The 19,904-nt window shown below is 42.2% G+C and overlaps 1 protein-coding gene across 1 annotated transcript; it reads right to left on the reverse strand.

The window, feature by feature from the left end:
* Positions 1–8,413: 8,413 nt before the first annotated feature.
* On the reverse strand, positions 8,414–14,800 carry HMGN1 (high mobility group nucleosome binding domain 1). The gene is made up of 6 exons (XM_081569959.1): positions 14,668–14,800; positions 14,304–14,336; positions 14,189–14,218; positions 14,056–14,106; positions 10,971–11,099; positions 8,414–9,276 (listed from the first exon to the last, which is right to left on the reverse strand). Exons 1-6 carry the CDS (start codon positions 14,680–14,682, stop codon positions 9,229–9,231), a joined length of 306 nt encoding a protein of 101 aa, XP_081426085.1. The 5' UTR covers positions 14,683–14,800; the 3' UTR covers positions 8,414–9,228.
* Between the last annotated feature and the right edge of the window lie 5,104 nt (positions 14,801–19,904).

The following is a 19,904-nucleotide window of genomic DNA, read 5'->3' on the forward strand; positions in this document are numbered from 1 at the left end:
GTGGGTAGAGTGATGCAATTGCCAGAGGGGGTGGTACACAAGCCAAGGGATGCAGGCGGCCTCCTGAAACTGGAAAAGACAAGGAGAAAGTCTTGCCTCAGAAGAAATGCCATCCTGCTGGCACCTTGATGTTTAGCCCGTTGAGATACATCGCAGACTTCTGAACTCCAGGACTGTGAGATTATTAACTTGTGTTGTTGTAAGCTGTTGAGATACATCGCAGACTTCTGAACTCCAGGACTGTGAGATTATTAACTTGTGTTGTTGTAAGCTACCAGTGTTGTGGCAGCTTGTGCCAGCAGCCAGAGTTAGCTTTTAAAAGTAAAAACTGGAGCACATTGATCAGGAAGCTTTCCCATCACACTTAGACTAAGACCCAAACTCTTTCTGTGATCTGGTTCCTATGTACCTATTTCTCCTCAGCCCCTACTGCTCTTCCTAACAATGATGAAGCTTGCCTTTACTTCCTTGACTAAGCCCAGCTCGTGTCAACCTCAAGGCCTTTGCACTTGCTGTTTAGGGAAGGGTGAAGGGCAGAAGGGTGAAGGACAGAGGGTGTGCCCAAGACTCTAAGAGTTGGGCATAGATTCGAGTGATCTTCTTCTTGAATCCTCCAACTTGTCTTTTATAGTAATTTATGGACATTCCCTGGTGGCTCAGATGGTAAAGAATCTGCCTGCAATGTAGGAGACCTGGGTTCAACCTCTGGGTCAGGAAGATCTTCTGGAGAAGAAAATGGCTGCCCACTCCAGCTTTCTTGCTCGGGAAATCCCATGGACAGAAGAGCCTGGCAGGCTACAGTCCATAGGTCGCAAAGAGTCCAACATGACTGAGTGATCGACACTATGGATACTTGAAGATGTCTTTTCAAAACCTTTCATCTGAAAGAAACTGTGACAGAGCAGAAGCTGGAGATGTTCTGGATTGAAATGCAGAGAGCACACTGCTGTTTAATGATAAACTGTCATGAAGTATACTGTTCCTCCTTCCTGCCAAGGCTGTCTCACCAAGATCAGACTGCAAGATCTTTCAGAAATGTCTTCAACTTATTAGTAAATTGGTAATGATGCTGGAATCTGTAACTACCTATTAGCTGCCACTCAGTGGCAGATATTTTACAGAGAGATGGGAGCAACCCAAGTGTCCATAAATGGATTTTAAAAATATGTTATATACATAAATGGAATTGCTCAGTCGTGCTCGACTCTTTACAACCTCATGGACTGCAGCCCACCAGGTTCCTCTGTCCAGTAGATTTTCCAGGCAAGGATACTGGAGTGGGTTGCCATTTCCTTCTCCAGGGAAATGGAATATTATTCAGCCTTAAAAAGGAAGGCAATTCTGACACATGCCAGAACATGGATGAACTCTGAATGTATTATGCTAAGTGAAAAAAGCCCATTACAAAATGACAAACACTGCATGAATCCACTCACACAAGGTAAATTAGTCAATCCATAGAGACAGTGTTTAATGGATATAGAGTGTTTAATGGGTACAGAGTTTTAATGAGGGAGATGAAAAACTTCCCAAGATGGATGGTGGTGGTGGCTGTTTAACAATGACTGCACGTAATGCCAGAAAATGGTACACTTAAAAATGATTGAAATACCTATGGCTGATTTATGTTGATCTTTGACATAAAACAACAAAATTCTGTAAAGCAATTATCATGCAATTAAAAAATAATTTTTTAAAAAATGGTTGAAACAGTAAATGTTATTAAGTTAGGCACATTTTACCACAATTTAAAATATGACTTTTTTAAATTTGTATTTCTTTTGTGAATTGTCTTTAAATATTGGTATTATTTCTATTGATATTTTTCTTTTTCATAGTGACCAAAAGAATTCTTTCTATGCTTTGGATATTTAATCCTTTGTTTTATATATATATATATATATATATATATATATATATATACCAAATATTTTCTCTCAATCTAACGTTTCTCAGATATTTGTTTTAAAAAAATCATATAAATGCCTGAAATGTTATAAGATCAAATATTTAGCATTTTCCTTTATGGCTTCAGATTTATTACTTTGCAGATAAAAGCAGGCCTTCTCCATTTCATAATTATAAAACTATTTTATACTTTCATAGTTTTTCTATATTTAGATTTTAAATCTATTGGAATTTGTGTGTGTGTGTGGTGCAAGGTAGAGAATCTAATTTACTAATTTATTGTACTATAAACTAACCTAATTTATAGTTTCCTAAAGGAATGGCCAATTGGACTGAAAATCTTTTCTGAATGGTCTCTTCCTGACTGATTTGAAACACTACCTTTATCATGTATTAAATCTGTTTTGGCCTATTCTGTTTCATTGACTTTTTCTCTATTTCTGCTCCAAAATCATATTGCTTTTATTACTGTAGTTTTATAGGGGCTTGTGATATCTGGTAGAGCAAGGCTTCTCTTATTTATATTTATTATCAAAAAAATTCTTGGCTAGTCTCACAATTTTATCTTTTAGATGAACTTTAGAATCAGCTTTCCAATTCCTAATGGAAAATCTACCAATATTCTGATTGGAATTGCATCACAATTTTAGATAGAAAGAAATGTCACCCTTAAATATTGACTCTTTGTAGGAATATTGTGTTCCCCATTTATTCAGATCTTTTCCATTATTCAGTCAAGTCTTTGATTTTTCTTCATAGAGAAAAATGCCCATTTTTAATGCCAGCCAAGACCCATTTTGAATTCCAAAGTTCAGAAGAGCAACGTGTTCCTTGTCAATGTCAAGTATCCAGGCTTTGTTTATCCGGATATCTAAAGAAAAGTATTTTATTCATATTAGCTCGGGTAAATTAGTTGAATGGCGTAGTGGTAAAGAATCCACCTCCCAATGCAGGAAATGCAAGGGACCCAAGTTTCCATCCCTGGGTTGGGAAGATCCCCTGGAATAGGAAATGGCAACTGGTTCCAGTATTCTTGCCTGGAGAATCCCATGAACAGAGGAACCTGGCAGGCTACAGTCTATGGGGTCACAAACAGTCAGACATGACTGAGCGACTGAGCACACATACATCTCACTCAATATTTAGTTCACTTTGGCTTCAAAGATAACTAAGAAGTGAAGCAAGGGGACTTCCAGATGGTCCAGGGAACTCAGGTTTGATCCCTGTGAGGGAACTAAGATCCCACATGCTGAGAAGCAACTAAGCCCATGGGCCACAACTTGAGAGTCCAGGAGCCACAACGGAAGATCCCACGTGATGCAACAAAGATCCTCGTGCTGCAACTAAGACCCAAAGCAGCCAGATAAATAAGAAGTGAAGCAGAAAGTGAGAAATCATGCTACAACAGCTAAGATTGTCTTTAAATACATTTCTTGTGAAAGCCCAAGTCAGCATTGGTGGAAATTTTAATCTTGCATATTTTGATAAATAGCCATCACCTTATACCGACACATCCAAGCATGCAAGACTTTCAGCTTTTCCTCTCTATAAATCATGCATAACACATTAGTATATTCAAAATTTTTCATACGTTACTTGAATGTATCATTTGTTTTCATACATTTTTCAACTTGAATTTTCTCTGGATAACAAAATGCTTTCCATAAAAATACAAACAAAAAACCCAAAAAAACTGCTTTCTGAGATAAATAGTAATATTAGCAGAATTTACAGTTAGGAATTACATCTAAAATGCAACAGTAACCGTTACAGTAAGTTAAAGATGTAAGGGAACACTACTGGACTTAACTAATGCCGCATTCTGGTGAGTAAGCACAGCCAGATCTTATGAGCCGGCGTTCTCATTTATAGCACTCAACTTAAAGTTGATTCAATCAAATGTATTTTCTAAGGTTTTACCCCCTAAACATTTATCGGTGTAAAGGGGAATAAATCTAACAAGAATCTAGGTACTGTAAGCTCTGAGAATCACTGAGGAATAACATCAGATATTTTATTGGGCAGGCTTCTCTGGTGGCTCAGCAGTGAAGAACCTGACCTCCAAAGCAGGAGACATGGGCTCTATCCCTGGGTCAGGAAGATACCCTAGAGAAGGAAATGGCAACTCACTTCAGTATTTTTGCCTGAAAACTCCCATGGACAGAGGAGCCCGGTGGGAAACAGTCCATGGGGTGGCAAGCAGTAGGACACAACTTAGCGACTGACTAAACAACCATTTTATTTCGCGCTCTGTGCCAGCACCTCTTTAACTCTTTGGACCTTCACTCCAGTTAAGTCCTATTACGAGTCCTTCTCCCCTTCCCTGGTGGGGTCCCAGGTTTCTACAACCAAGGTAGTGAAGCTGCTATAACCACTCAGACCTGCATTTGCACCATGTTGTCCAGACTATCTCTTGCATGCCTGCACTGTGGTTTCCCTTCTCCCTAGCAACTTTCTTACCAATCATGTTCCATTTCCACGCCCTCCAAAAATTTCCAAACACCTTCTTACTTAAAAAAAAAAAAATCAAAGTGGAATCAGCATCTGATGATGTTCTAGGTGGGACTAGCCACACCAGATTTTTTTTTTTTCTTTTTTAAATAGCAGCTTCTTGTTAAATTCAATCTGCATGAAACCCTAACCAAACATGTAAAACTTCAAAGATAAATGAACAATTTTTACCGCCTATGTAAATGTCCACTTCCTGTACATTTTGTTCACTTTTAGCTTCCTATTTATAGGTATTTTTAAAATATCCAACTTTATTTGCTTCAAAATAACAAGGATGGACTAGATTGGTCATGGTTGGATGGCTTTGGGGACTGGTTGACTGGAACATGGGGGTTTAGTATACTGTACTTCTTCTGAGTGAGTAACATCATCCCTAATTAAAAAAAACTGTAATGCCCAAATTATGGCACAGCCATACAAGGAACTATTAAGCCAATATTAAAACATTTTACAAATAAAGAAAAACCCAGAGCTTCCCTGGTGTCTCGGTGGCAAAGAATCTGCCTGGCAATTTGCAATATGGGTTCAATCCTGATCCGAGAATTTCCACGTGCTGTGGAGCAACTGAGCCTACATGCCACAACTACTGAGCCTGTGCTCTGCAGCCTGGGGGCTGCAGCTCCTGAAGCCCAGGCACCCTAGAGCCTGTGCTCCACAACAAGAGAAGCCACCACAACGAGAGGCCCGAGCAGCCCCCGCTCACCACAGCTAGAGAGAAGCCCGAGCAGCAACAAAGACCCAGTACAGCCAAAAATAAACAAAATTTTAAAGAAAACCCCAAACATATATGAAGAAAATTCAACATGTTGAAAACAATTATTTTTAGCTTCCAGGATTAAATGATTTATATTTTTCAGTTTTTTTTTGTTGTTGTTTTTTTTACGCTGCTGTCCCTATCATTTGTGGTATTCAGCATTCTATCCTATGAGTAGTAAATGGCCTGTCTCTATAACACTGAGATTTTACAATGCCAAGTGGATGCTACCTGACGTATAGTTACAAATTATTTTGAATGCCTCATTCCAGTTGTTTTGTGAGCTGGAAGCTCACTTCCACAAATTCAGAAGTTGGACAGGGTCTGACTTGCACGATAGGATAATAGATATCCCTATCGGCTCAGTGCCTAATTTGCAGAGAATTAAGTCAGATAGTGTAGAAAGAAAGAAAGAAAACAAAAGATAGTATTCTTCCATCAGAGTTTTCAGTACTCTAAAGAGGAAAGAACAGAATTTTAAGTCTATGGATCCCCCAAAATATGTAATCCTAAACATTTATGATCTGAAAACCAATTTGTTACTTTCTGAGCTGCTTCCCATTATCTATTTAAGATTCTTTATTACCTATTTAAGGTTAATGTTTTGAAACTCTCAGCTGCCTTGCAATTAAGTGATGGAACAACTCTGGATTGTAATAGGCAGATATATACTTAGAATTTATCTGTGAAGATTAATAGAAATCACTCATATTTCAGTTTCACAATGCTTGTTTTAATGGGAAAAATGTCTAAATGTCTGACAAATTACGTTATTGAAATAAAATACTATGCAGTGCTTACAAATGCTATGGAAGAATACTCATTAACCTAGGGAAAAAGCTCACAGTATAGGAGAGACTACAAAACTGGATGTAGAGAGAATTCCCTGGCGGTCCAGTGGTCAGGGCTCTGTGTTTTCACTGCCGGGGCCCAGGTTCCATTCCTAGTTGGAGAAATAAGATCTGTAAGCCGTGTGGCTCAGCCAAAAGCAAAAAATAAAAATGAAAAAAACAACTTCCCTGGTAGTACTGTGGATAAGAATCACTTGGCACAGCGGTTTGATATTTGGACCGGGAAGGTCCCACATACCTCAGAGCAACTAAGGAGGTGCGCCACAACTACCAAGCCTGTGCCCCTAGAGCCTGTGCTCTGCAACAAGAGAAGCCACCACAATGAGAAGCCAAAGCTCCACAGCTAGAGTATCCCTCGATCTCTGTAACTAGAGAAATCCCTGCTCGCAGCAATGAAGACCTAGCACAACTGAAAAAAGAAAAAAACCAGAATGTATGACACCAATTTTGTAAATTCATGTAAACACAGAAAAGGATCTGAGAAAAATGCATCTTTAAATAGTTGCCTAGAGAGTGAATTATAATTTCAGGTGTTTTTAGCTTTTCTGTTTCCTGCGGTTTTTCCCCCAGTGAGCATGGATTGCCCCTGTACTCAAATTAGACACACATATATACGTATTTCTCTTCCCTGCACCTGCCAAATCCCATAATTCCTGTCCCCAACCTCACAAAGACTTTTGCACATGCTTCCCAACGCCCCACAACACTCTTTTCTGGGGTCTCTGTGATTATCATGCATCTCTGCATCACAGACCAGGCTTCGTGCTTTGTCTAATTGGACTCACCTGAAGGTCAAATCCAACCTCAGACAAGCCCAAATACAGGGCTCTTGCTGACTTCCCTAGTTAACAAATGAGACTGTCTGATGTGAAAGTCACTCAGTTGTGTCCAACTATTTGTGACCCCATGGACTATACAGCGGAGAAGGCAATGGCAACCCACTCCAGTACTCATGCCTGGACAATCCCATGGACGGAGGAGCCTGGTAGGCTGCAGTCCATGGGGTCTTGAAGAGTCGGACACCACTGAGTGACTTCAATTTCACTTTTCACTTTTATGCATTGGAGAAGGAAATGGCAACCCACTCCCAGTGTTCTTGCTTGGAGAATCCCCGGACGGTGGAGCCTGGTGGGCTGCCGTCTGTGGGGTCGCACAGAATTGGACTCGACTGAAGCGACTTAGCAGCAGCAGCAGCAGGACTATACAGTCCATGGAATTCTCCAGGCCAGAATACTGGAGTGGGTAGCCATTCCCTTCTCCAGTTGGGATCTTCCCGACCCAGGGATATTTTCCCATTGGTTTTTTAGATAACTCTTGTGAGAAATAGCTGCTAGAAATTCTGGTACCCCAAAACTGCATGACATAGCTATTCACACAGGAAGAGAAAATGTTTCAGCTCCTTTAAATTTGCGTATGCACATTCTCACCTATTCGATCGAAACTTACAAACTGTCTGAAAAAGGGAATGGCAACCCAGTCCAGTATTTTTGCCTAAACACCCCATGGAGAGAGGAGCCTGGCGGGCTACAGTCCATGGGGTCTCAGAGTCGGACATGACTGAGCAACCAAGTTTTATTGGTGTCAGGATCACGAATTTTCCAATTCTCCAAGGGTTGCCAAAGCCCTCTTTTGGGTGCCAGTTCAACCCAAATCAATGTCCTCTGGATTTTTTTCTGTAGTTTCACTTTTTAAGATGCCACATCTTGCCACTCCCTGTGAACTCTGATCTTATGGGGCCATTCAAATGGCACACGGCCTTCACAAGTTCTGTAACCCTGTAGGACTCGTTTCTAAAGCACTCTTGCATCCTACTCATCAAATCCACATGTGATGTAATATCAAGTGTAGAGAGCTCTAAACTCTCTTCCATGGCTTCTCCCTCTTCAGTGCTGACCCTTGCAAAGTGCTATCTCTGGCCCCACTTCTGCATTTACCAAATCAGCACAGGTGTCCAGTATTACCTTGGAAGACTATTTAGATGGGAAAGCAGGACAATACACATGAAAACAAGTCTTGAAAATACGTACACACACACCTAGTTTTAGCTTACGCAGTATTTAAAGCTTACTTTATAAGAAAAGTAAGTAATTATGTACTTATTTTGCTTTAGAGGACAAGTGGCTCATTTCCCAATAAGCCAATTTAGTCACAAAAATGTCTGCAAGGTACACTGTAAAAGTATTATAGAAAAAAGGAAGTATTTCACTCTTCCAAAATTTTAGTAAGACTGTAAGAACAAATGTGGCAATTCTTTAATATCTAGGGAACTCCCTGGCGGTCCAGGGGTCAGGACACTTCAGGCTTTCACTGCTGAGGGGGAATGAAGATCCTCTAAGTCACTGAGCCAAAAATACATACATATATAAAATTTAAACCAGAACTTAACACATGCATTTCAAGAAATTCTTTTATTAACTGAGATTTTATTGATTGTTTTGAGGATCACTACACAGACATTTCAATTTGTACACAATTCTTCACATACGTACCAGAAATCTAAAATATCATGTAGTTGTGATTCTTAACAGTTATTCCAGTGACTTTCCAGCTTAAAATTTGGAGCAAACTTTCCTTAACAGGATATCAAGTACCAATATCTTCAAATATTGATATGCTGTTATGTCACAGTCCCACTGATTCACAATTTAATATCATATACACTACATACCCAAACTGTCAATCGTTCACAGCACATTAACCAAGTTACTAGGAAAACTGGACTACCACGACCAAAGATGTTATAGAGTGCACAAAATTCTGACCAGGACAGCCAAGGTCAAAAAGTGGTTTGCTGTAGGAAATAATTCTACCAGAACAATATCGGAAGAGAATTTAAAGTGTTCAAGACATTAAATGCACAACTGACTCCACACTGCCATTTAGTATGCTTTTGTATTATAGGATATAAAAGCTACCCCCCATCTATGGAATGTTAAGCTGACACCCAAGACAATCAAAGGCTCCCGTATCCAATATCCCACTATTTTCTGGTTGTACCAAAAAATAAACAACCAGCAAATGATTTCACCTCTTAAAAAAAAGCATTTACACTTAAAAAATGGGATGAGGTGGGATTCCCTCCTTTTTAAAAATGTTTCTAGAGCTACTAAAAAACTTGCATTTACAAAATAGTTGATAAAAATATTCCTCTGGATTGTACAAGAAGGGAAACAGGGACCACTGACAGGACTGGGTGTGTGGTTATTAATCAGACTTGGCTTCTTTCTCTTCTGCTTCATCAGAGGCTGGGCTCTGCAAATCAAATGAAAAGTGATCAAACATTTGACTCCTGTATCATTGCTATGATATCACCAATATTTAGCATTTATTACAATGTAAGTTTTCTTCATTGTACTATTAAGTCTTAAAAATACATTCAATCCTCAGTATTTGTAGATTCTGTACTGGTGAATTCACCAACTCACTTTAAAAGTTATTTGTAAACCCCAAATCAATACTGATGGCATTTCCACAGTCTTGTGCAAATACACAGCAGTAAAACCATGAGTCACCTGACATGCAGTCTCAGCTAACCCTTCTTGTTTCAGCTCTAACACTGTAAACAAGCATCTATTTCAGTGCTACACATATCAATTTTTTTGGTCCTCATGGTGGAGAAAATGTTGATTAGACAAGCCTAGTGTTATCCAAGACTATGTGCAACAAGGTTGTGATGTGCCATAAGGAGAAAATCCACAACGGACAGCTTCAGTGAAGCACAAGTTATAGTGCTGCTTCTCTTGGCCCTGCGTTCTATGTAACTTCTCAAAAACACATATTAAGCAGGAATACACATAAGGTTGGGGGCTTCCCTGGTGGCTTAGTGGTAAAGAAGCCACCTGCAAGGCAGAAGATCCAGGAGACTCGGGTTTGATCTGGGGTCAGGAAGATTGCCTGGAGAAGGGCATAGCAACCCATTCCAGTATTCTTGCCTGGAGAATCCCATGGACAGAGAAGCCTGGGAGGGTACAGTCCAAGGGGTTGCAAAGAGATGGACACAACTGAAGCAACTAAGTGCACACAAACTTAAAGTTATGGTTTGATCTGTTGATGGAAATGTTGCAATGAGAGTATTTTGAGAATCTAACCCTGTATTTCCATTACGTGCAACTATCCAGTACTTCCAGCAACCTTATAGGATACAACCATCACGGATAATGACAATCAACTATAGTTTGATAAAAGGGATTAGAAGGCGACATTCTCCCCTTATAATTGTATCAGTTATTTACCACAGCCTTGAAACCCACTTATTTTTATAGGTAAAATCTTTTTTTCAGAGCTTAAAAGGATAGATTGAGGACATCAACCCTTTTAATTAAGTTAGTACCTAAATCTAGACAAGTGGCTACTTTTTAAGAAAAACCTTCATTATATAAAAGTGAGAAAAATGTGAAAAATTAAGGGAAGGCATTAAAATTTTTTTTAAAAGAACATCCAGAATATTAGAAACTAACAAAGGGGATGTATGTATACCTATGGTTTACTCATGTTGAGGTTTGATAGAAAATAAAATTCTGTAAAGCAATTATCCTTCAATTAAAATATAAATTTATATATAAAAAAACTAACAAGATTATTAACAGATCTACAGATGGCAATTTGGATAAAAAAAGACTAGAATGTCTGTTTAAACAAAATCCCTACATTATGTAAAGAAAAGAAAAATATCATTTAATAAATGAAATCTTAAAAAAAAATCTCATTAGCAACTAATAAACATGTATACAATAAAAATGGTGAATCTGAGTGTAAAATTCTGTGTATGATTTCTTGTTTACAGAAAAAAAAACCCATTTACAGGTAAAATTTAAAATATGATCTAATAAAAAATATTCTGCCCATTTGGAGCAGAATATAAACTTTGTTCAATATGATAAAGACTGTCTTATCTGCTGCCTTATCCACTGTTCAGAGTCAAAGTGAACCACACACACACTCCTGACCTCCTCGTTTTTAGTCTCTCCATTTTCTGCAGGTAAGTCTTCTTTAGTCTCTTGGTTGGCCACTTCCGCCTGTTTTCCCTTTGCTCCTCTTTTCCCTTTTGTTTGTACTTTTTTGTCTGAAGATTTATCCTGTGATAAGAGTAAGAATATATTTAAGTATCAACTCTGCATTTACCAACATTTTCTGACTTGCTAGAAATTGTCCCCACCATAGCTGCAATATTAGTGCTGCTGCTTGTCAGCCTGAGTTACAGGACACACTTCAAGGTCACCCCCAGAAAATAGGACCACATAGCATGCTGAGGTCCTAACAGCACCTGCATACCAAGCCTCACCAGACTGGACAATTACATCTAAAGCCTCAGCAACTCCCTTTCTCCACTATTCTCTGAAGTTCCACAGGAGAGAACAGATGAACTGAAGAATGGCTGGAGGGCTCTCTCACCGCCCCTGTAACCCTACCCACCCCCAAACTTCTTTTAAGCAGGAACAATCAAATTGTCAAATAACCACTGTCCTGAGGATTCACCTGAGAAAAGCACCATGCTGTAAGGTCAGATTGACTATCCTGCTACAGTTAGTCCCTTGATACATAATGAATAGCTAAAAAGATCAACTTTGAGTTTATCATTTCATTTAGGTATATGAAGTATATGAAAACACACAGGTATATGATGATAAAAGACCTCCAAAGGTTATGCCACTTTAAAATAATATACAACAGTATTTCTGGATATCATCCACCAATGGGGAAGGAGAAATCTAACAAATATTTATTTCCTGTAAGTAGAGAACGTAGTTAACAGCCAAATTAAGTCAAGTCACCAGTGAGTTGCATAATACTGACCAATACCTGCATTAAACAGCCACAAAGATACAAAAGATCTTACAACTGTAATGCTAAGGAGGTGAGGATCAGTGGAATGGATTCTATGCCAATAGTGGCATTCCACACATGACAGCAAGTCAACCACTAGCAACTGAGTATCTTTAGAATAAACAATAAATTATCTAATAACATGTTTGGGGCAACACTGCTACATACAAACACACCATGAAGTGTCACAATACTTTCTGCATTTAAAAATAATTCTTTAACAATCTGATTGTTTAGATTTCTCATTAATTTCATAACCGCTATCAGAGCAACATAAAAATATAAAACCTTAAATGGATAACAGCCTAGACTGAAATATCACTTTTAACTACTAACAGCTGGAAATCGAGATGAAACAAAATAAATCTACATGCTTGTAGCATGGTAATCAATACACCAAAAGCTTTACCTTCTGTTTAAGGCTTTAAAATGGATCAATTATGAAGACCAAACCACTTTATTAAAATTAAAGAGAAAAAAAAACTCCTCCCTTTTCCCATCACTTTTCCTTTAGGAAACTGAGCCAACAGGTTTGTTTCTCAAGAAATACACGAAAACTTACCTGTTGGCCTCTGAAAGGGAAGAAGAAAAACGTTAATTACATCCGATGGCCCCAAACCCAACAGGTAGTAAAATTTGACTTTCTTCCTTTTGGCTGCACTGTGCACCGTGTGGAATTTCAGTTCCCTGACCAGGGATCAATCGTGGGTCCCCTGCATTGGGAACTCAAGAGTCTTAACCAACTCACCACAGGGGAAGTCCCTGAACTGTTTTCATTAAAAAAAAAAAACACAAAAAACCCCCAAACCTTTAGGACAGATCAAAACAGAAACAGGTAAATAAAAAAGATGTAAGAAAAAACAGGCATAGCATTTTAGCCAACTGGTTTATTGAAAAAGCAAATGATAAAAGATGAGTAATAATAGTATACTTTACATGCGGATATTTTCTAACAAGATCCACTATTTTCCCTGCATTCATGAAGTTTCCCTTTATTGATTTTTCATATGGAATTCTTCATTTTCAGGTCTGAGAAATTCCAAGTTGGCCTACTACACCTACACCTTCCTTAAATCCACTTTAAAAAGATCACAAAACAGAACTTTCTATTGGAAAAACGCTGACTCAGCTCTGTACAATGTTTAAAGACATGGGAAAATTTTTTGGTATTATTCAGTGCTTAGCTTTCACCCATACTCTTAGGAAAGGGGTGATGACAATGAAGATTGAAGAGAGAGAAGGCTTCTAATAGTTAACTTTCACCTAAGTTTTGAGTTAACAGAGGTTAATCACACCATGAATTTCCCCTGAAGAACAAAGAAGAGCTTTAGCGGGTGGTATCAATGCTAGATCCAAAGAGTCACAAATGATGTACACATATTTTGCTTTTCCAACTTAGGTTTTCGAAATACAAATATCCAACAACTAACCAAACATTCGCCATGTGAATAAAGCAATCAGGAATCTATTTTAGAGCAACACTATTTATAATCATCTCAAAGAATGTCAGGATAAAATAATTTTGTGAACTCCCACACACAAACTATACAAAATAATTTTAGAAAACGAATGTTCTCAGAGAACATAATTCTTGATCTCCCCCTGCACATAAGGTATGATCCCTTAACTTGCCTTGCGAACCTCACATGCAAAAACTTACACAGTCCCCACCTCCTGGCCTCAGTCCTAGCTTTTCTGATACTCAGAAGAGGAAGGCCCAGCATGCAACAGAGAACCACCAACAGGGAACCATTAACCATAACATACACAACACAAAGAATGCATTTCCCCGGTGAGTGAAAGTTATTCTTCAATATTTTCAGTCGTCTTAAATTTCCCAAATTCTGGAGCAGCACTAATGTGATACGTTATATTCCCGTAAGCCAGGATGTTGACTACATTCACTGAATTTTACTCATGCTTAAAAAGACAGTTGGTGATGGACAGGGAAGCCTGGCATGTTGCAGTCCACGGGATCGCAAAGAGCCACTGAACTGAAAAAAGGCACTGTTTACTGAAGTTATTATAACATAAAACTAAACTGGTAAATAAAATAACCCTCCAACGACTTTTCAGGAGACTGTAACACTAAACTGTGGTTGATATGCAGAGTCTCAAAGTTAAGACCTCCGTTGCCAGCGGTGACCGTTAGAGACCTGCAACAATTTAAAGACACCATGATCTCTAAAAGCTGAGTCTGAAACCTACCTTTCCCGCGGCCTTTTTTGGCTTCGTTTCCACTTTTGCAGGAGCCGGTTTCTGAAAGACAAAGGTAACACTGAACTGCTTCCCTAGGTTCGAATCCACGGAAAAGAAAGGTTAGGGGGCTCGCTTTACTTACAGCTGACAACCTCGCCGATCTCCTCTTGGGCTTTGGGAGAAAAAAGGAAAATGAGCAAGGAATGCGCGGTGCGGAGCAAACCTAGCCCACCCCCGGGAGCGGAGCGGGGTCTTACCTCCTCCTTCGCCGCCCCCTCGGCAGAGCTGACCTGCGGGAGAAAAGGAGAGGGCGAGTGGGCACAGCCCGGGAACAAAAGTGCCCGCGCGCCCCGGGCCCGTCCGCGCGCGAGAACAATGCCCGGCCGCGTGACGTCAGCGGGTTCCCGCCGCCGCGTTCGAATCTCGCACCCGGCTCCTCGGGCTGCCGAACGTTCCAGAACGCGGCATCGAGGCCGCCGTGCGCCAGCCCTCCCGCCTGCCGCAAGTCCGGCCGCCTCCCCGGCCCAGCGCTGCAGAGGAAGCGGCGGGCCTGGGCCTCGCGGGGCTCTGGGGACGGCCGGGCGGTGGAGTGGGCGTGTGCGGGACGCGGCCACTGCTCACCTTCCTCTTGGGCATCGTGGCGGCGGGGCGGGCGAGAGCCGGGTGCCTGAGGGCCGCGGCGCGCCGAGAGCCTTCGCGAAGCTGAGTAGCCTGACCACTGCCGCTCCTCCCGCCGCCCGAGCTGCTGGGACCCGCGGCGGGGGTGGTGGGAGAACCGGATGGAACCGGATTGGGAGCCCGCCCCCTCCTCCCCCCGCGTCCCCCGGCCGCGGGCTCCCCCTCCCCGCCGGCCGGGCCGCCCCCCGCCCTCGCCCCCGCCCATTGGCTGCGGGGTCCACCGCTCCGCGGCCCGCACCCCGAATAGGTGAGGCCGGCCGTCACTCGACCACTGCGCCCCGCCCCCGCTCTCGGCGCCCCCACCCGCCCGCCGTCTCGCGGGGCCCCAGACCCAGGCGAGGGGGCGGGGCCCCACAGGCCGCTCTCGCCTCACGGTAGTTTGTTTGAAGCCGAGCCGCAAAGTGCGGTCTGCGCGCTGATTGGCGGACGCCCGCCACGTGATCTCCGGATGCGCCCATCCACAACCCTCCGGGCTACCTGATCGCCAGCCAGCGCCAGGGAAGCCTCGAGGATAGAGTGTCTCCTGTGTAGAGGCAGTTGGGTCGAAAGGTTTATAGTTCACAGAATGGGAAGGGAGAGACAACGGGTTTAACTACGAACCAATTTTCCCCACTTCAGTCGGTAAGAAAAGCTACCTATAGGTTTACAGTCTCGCTGGCCTGCGGGAGCAGGTCTTAATGCGCAGGCGCGGGATGGAAGGTCGTGGGAAGGCAAGTCCGCGCGGGGCGCCATTGCGCAGGCGCGGATCTTTGCGACGGCGCTGGATTCGCAACCGGGTTCCCTTGGTCGGGTCTTTTCATATAGCTTTTTAAAAAAGTCCTCCGTTCCTTGAGGGGCTGGGAGTGCTGGCGGTTCGTCTCAGGAACTCAGTTGGCGTCTGAGTCCCGACACCCACCAAGCCGAGGACGCGCGGACCCACTGTCTCAGATCCCTTGGCCGGCCGATCCTCTCCTGCGTTGAAGTGAAAGGGCAAGAACGCCCAGCCAGTTCTTGCTTGTTTTTTAACCACTTCCTGACGCAACTACCTTTCTGAGGTGGAAAAAGCTTCACGCTGGGAATCTGAGCTGGGAACCAGTGAGAGCACGTTACCCAGTTTCTTTAGTAAATAAGAAAATTTTGCTTATAAGGACCGCTTGAGTTACTGCAGAAGTTTTTTTTTTTTTTTTTTACTGTTTTTCTTTTTTTTTTTTTTTATAAATTTATTTATTTTAGTTGGGGGCCAATCACTCCACAATACTGTAATAGTTTTTGCCATACAGAAGTTTTTAATCAGAACGTTGTTAACAAATTCATGGAGAGGAAGAAACAGACTGAAAACAGATCGAAAGTCCACCATTGACGAGCTCCAGATAAACCGTGACACTTTCACATAGTGGGATAGTGAGCTACTGCGAAAAAGCATGAAGCTGCTCTTTGTAGAAGTGAATTTTCGAAACCGCTAGTCAGACTCTAACTCCTGATCAATAACTACTGCCTTCCCATCTCATTCAAGAAAGTCTTGGACTGCCCTGGCAGTCCAGTGATTAAGACTCTGGGATTCCACTGCAGGGCGTGTGGGTTTGATGCTTGGTCCGCAAACTAAGGGGCTTCCCAAATGGTGCAGTGCTCAAGAATCATGCCTGCCACTTCAGGAGATGGGGATTCCTTCCCTGAGTGGGGAAGAGGAAATGGCAACCCACTCCAGTATTCTTGCCTGGAGAATCCCATGGACAGAGGAGCCTGGTGAGGGTCCCAAAGAGTTGGACGCCACTGAGCACACATACAGGCACTGGGAACATGCCTACTGGCTTGGCCAAAAAAATAGGCTAAGTTCTTAGAATGGCTTATATGGTCCTCTGCCAATGGGCCCACTTCAGAAGGTTTTTCCCCTTGGTTCTCATTTCCAGTGTCAAGGAGGCTGGGCGTCACTGCTTCAGGCCTTGTCACCTGCTATTCCCTCTGCCTGGAATGCTTCCTGCGCTGCCTCAGACCAGTGCCATCTTTTCCTCACCTCCTGTGGGTCTTTCCACAAATGTCACCATCTCATTGAGACCATTCATGACCTGTCAGTTTAGGATTGCACCTCCCAATCTCCAGTTCTTGCCGCATCTGTTGACTAACTAGCTATGTTGAGTAGAAAGTTACATGTTCGTTGTATATTTCAGCAAGATGCCCAGAGAAGTGGTGCGATTGGTTGCCTGCGAGAACAATTGGGGGAGTAGGGGAAAATGAAAATTTACCTTTTTCTTCTTTTGGACAAGAACCCTAATTTTTTCTTTTCTTCTCCTTGAGATCTATTCTGGCAATCCTGTCCCTCTTTAATGTAATCTCCCCTTTTCAGTTCCTTCCATGCCACCTTGCAGTATTTCTTTTATGGTTGATCACATTCTATAATTGCTTTATGTGTTTAGTTGTTTGCTGCCTGTCTCCCTCACAAGAGTCGGAGTTCCGTAAGAGTCGGAGTTCCGTAAGGGTAGGAACCCTGTTAACCTTCACAGCACTTCGTCCCCAGAACCTTAGATGTTTGTTCAATTAGTAATTCTTTCATAGTTGAAGTATACTTGATTTACAATGTTGTGTTCATTTCAGGTGTATAGAATAGTGATTCAATTATACACACACACACATATGTAATCTTTTTCTTTCATATTCTTTTCCCTCACAGGTTGTTACTCCCCCCCACTCCCTGCTCCTATTTACATTAAAAAATAATAGCGTTGGGATTTCTGGTGGTCCAGTGGCTAACACTCCTGTTCCCAGTGCATGGGGCCCCAGTTCAATTCCATGTCAGGGAACTAGATCCCACATGCTGCAACTAAGACCTGGTGCAGGCAAATAAATATTTATTCTAAAGAATAGCATCAGAGAGTCTCCAAGTTTGTGGCACAAACATGTACTGAGCCCTTACCCTGTCCCAGTGGTTGTGATAATCCCTAGGTTAGAGGGACTTAATTCCAATAACGTGGGTGGTACTTCAGTGGACAGAAGAAAGTATTAATACACAAATTGGCCTGAATTTCTAAGTGGAAGAGGAAGCCACTGAAAGGGACAGAACATCCCAAGGCATATGTTCTTAGCAGAATGAGACAGCCGTGCAGACACACTGACAGTGGGAAGGGAAGATTAGTGAAAAGAGACAGAAAAAAGAAGGGCATCCTGCAGAGGGTGCTTGACGCCAGGCTAAGGGATCTGGCTGTTAGAGTGGGAGACATTGAAAGGTTTGTTTTTTCTTTTTTTCCCCCTGCTGTCCATTTGTGGGATTTTAGTTCCCTGACCAGGGACTGAACCTGGGCCCTAGGCAGTGAGAGCTCAGGATTCCTAACCACTAGACCACTAGGGAATCCAAGGTCTTAAGGGAATGATGTGCTGAGAGCTCAGCCTCATGAAGGTCTTTCTCCTGTGAGAACTGACGATGCACTGGGCCAGAGGTGACAGATGGGTGGCCCGCTGGTGTTTGCTTGTGATTTTTCTTAAAGTTGCCAAGACAAGGATGTGGAGCAACTGGAACACAGTAGGAAAACTCTTAGTATTTTTTAAAAAAGTAAACAGATACTCTATGACTCAGTAACTCCACTCCAAAAACATACTAAACAAAAAAGCTTACATCTGTTCACAAAAAGACGTGAAATAGAATATTCGTAACTGAACTATGTTACAAGCCCAACTGGCAGCAACTTAGATGCCCACCAACAAGAGAATGGATAAGTGGAGAAGTATGAGCAATGAGAAATGGCTGTCTGCAACTCCACCCAAGATGAGGCCAAGCACAGTACTGAGAGGCAGGCCAGACACAGTACTGTGTCATCCTGTTCATTCAGTACAGAAAGGCAGGCAAAACAAATCCGATGTGTCAGAAGTCAGGATAGTAACTGAGGTGGGTGAGGTGCTAGTGACTGGAAGAGAGCAATGGAGGGCTTTAGGGAGCTGGCCATCTTCTATTTAAAAAAGGTTTTTTTAGTAGTTTTGTATTTTGGCCCAACTTAATTTTTTAATTTTTGGCCGAGTGGCATGTGGGATATTAGTTCCTCGACCAGGAATTGAACCCAGGCCCCATGCAGTGGAAGCTTAGAGTCTTAACCACTGGACCATCAGGGATGTTCCATCTTGCATTTATTTTTTTTAATGCTAAACATTTATTTAAAATGTCAGAAGTTTAAAAAGACTAAACATATTGGCAAGGATATGGAAGAAATGGAAGTCCCAAACTCTTCTGGTAAGAATACAAAAGGAAACAACCATTTTAGATTACAGTATGTGCTGATGTGCTCAGTTGTGGCCGACTCTTTGTGACCCTATGGATTGTAGCCCGCCAGGTTCCTCTGTCCATGGAATTTTCCAGGCAAGAATACTGGAGTGGGTTGCCATTTCCTTCTCTACCATCTTGTATTTCTTGATCTGTGTGTTACTTGTACTGTTACTGTACTTGTACTGTTGTGTTTGCTTTGTGAGTATTCATTGAGCTGTGCATGTGTATTTCTGGAGAGACGTCAGCAGTAAAGTTTGTAAAACTTTTTTGGTAACATGCCAAAATCAGGTAATTTCACCTACAAATAGGGCTCTTCAACTTCTCCTGGTCTCCTTTGTGTGATTCCACAGTGCACTTGACCTTCTAACTTGTAAGGAGGCTTCCTTTTTCTAGTGTGTCAGGGTCCCAGCCCTGGTGATTTTTCTCACCTGTGTCTTCTACCAAGCCTCTGAAGGCATTTTAGTTTGACCTGCCTGTATGTGCTGCTGCTAAGTCGCTTCAGTTGTTTCCGACTCTGTGCGACCCCATAGATGGCAGCCCACCAAGCTCCCCTGTTCCTGGGATTCTCCAGGCAAGAACACTGGAGTGAGTTGCCATATCCTTCTCCAATGCGTGAAAGTGAAAAGTGAAAGTGAAGTCACTCAGTCGTGTCCGACCCTTAGCGACCCCATGGACTGCAGCCTACCAGGCTCCTCTGTCCATGGGATTTTCCAGGCAAGAGTACTGGAGTGGGTTGCCATTGCCTTCTCCTGCCTGTATGTAAGCATACGTAATTATAGATGCCACTTGTTATATTTGTTTATTTTTGGAAGAAATATTTATGTGGCTCAAAATTCTACAAGAGCAAAATACTTTCCAGATAAGTCTCCATTCTGCTTCTGTTCCCCCAGAGGTCTGGCTCTCTCTCTCGAGGAGGAGCCAGTGCTGCTGCTTCTTGTGGATCCTTCCAGAATGC

This window comes from Giraffa tippelskirchi, chromosome 2 (assembly GCF_054371585.1).
Source record: "Giraffa tippelskirchi isolate mGirTip1 chromosome 2, T2T-mGirTip1v1.2.pri, whole genome shotgun sequence".
NCBI lineage: Eukaryota > Metazoa > Chordata > Mammalia > Artiodactyla > Giraffidae > Giraffa > Giraffa tippelskirchi.

Bases quoted from the DNA above. Each gene is read 5' to 3' on its own strand.
- HMGN1 (XM_081569959.1), bottom strand. The intron at 14,219-14,303 runs GTAAGACCCCGC...TTTCTCCCAAAG, and splicing joins AGGGGGCGGCGAAGGAGGAG to CCCAAGAGGAGATCGGCGAG. The intron at 9,277-10,970 runs GTCAGGAGTGTG...TTTGATTTGCAG, and splicing joins GAGAGACTAAAAACGAGGAG to AGCCCAGCCTCTGATGAAGC.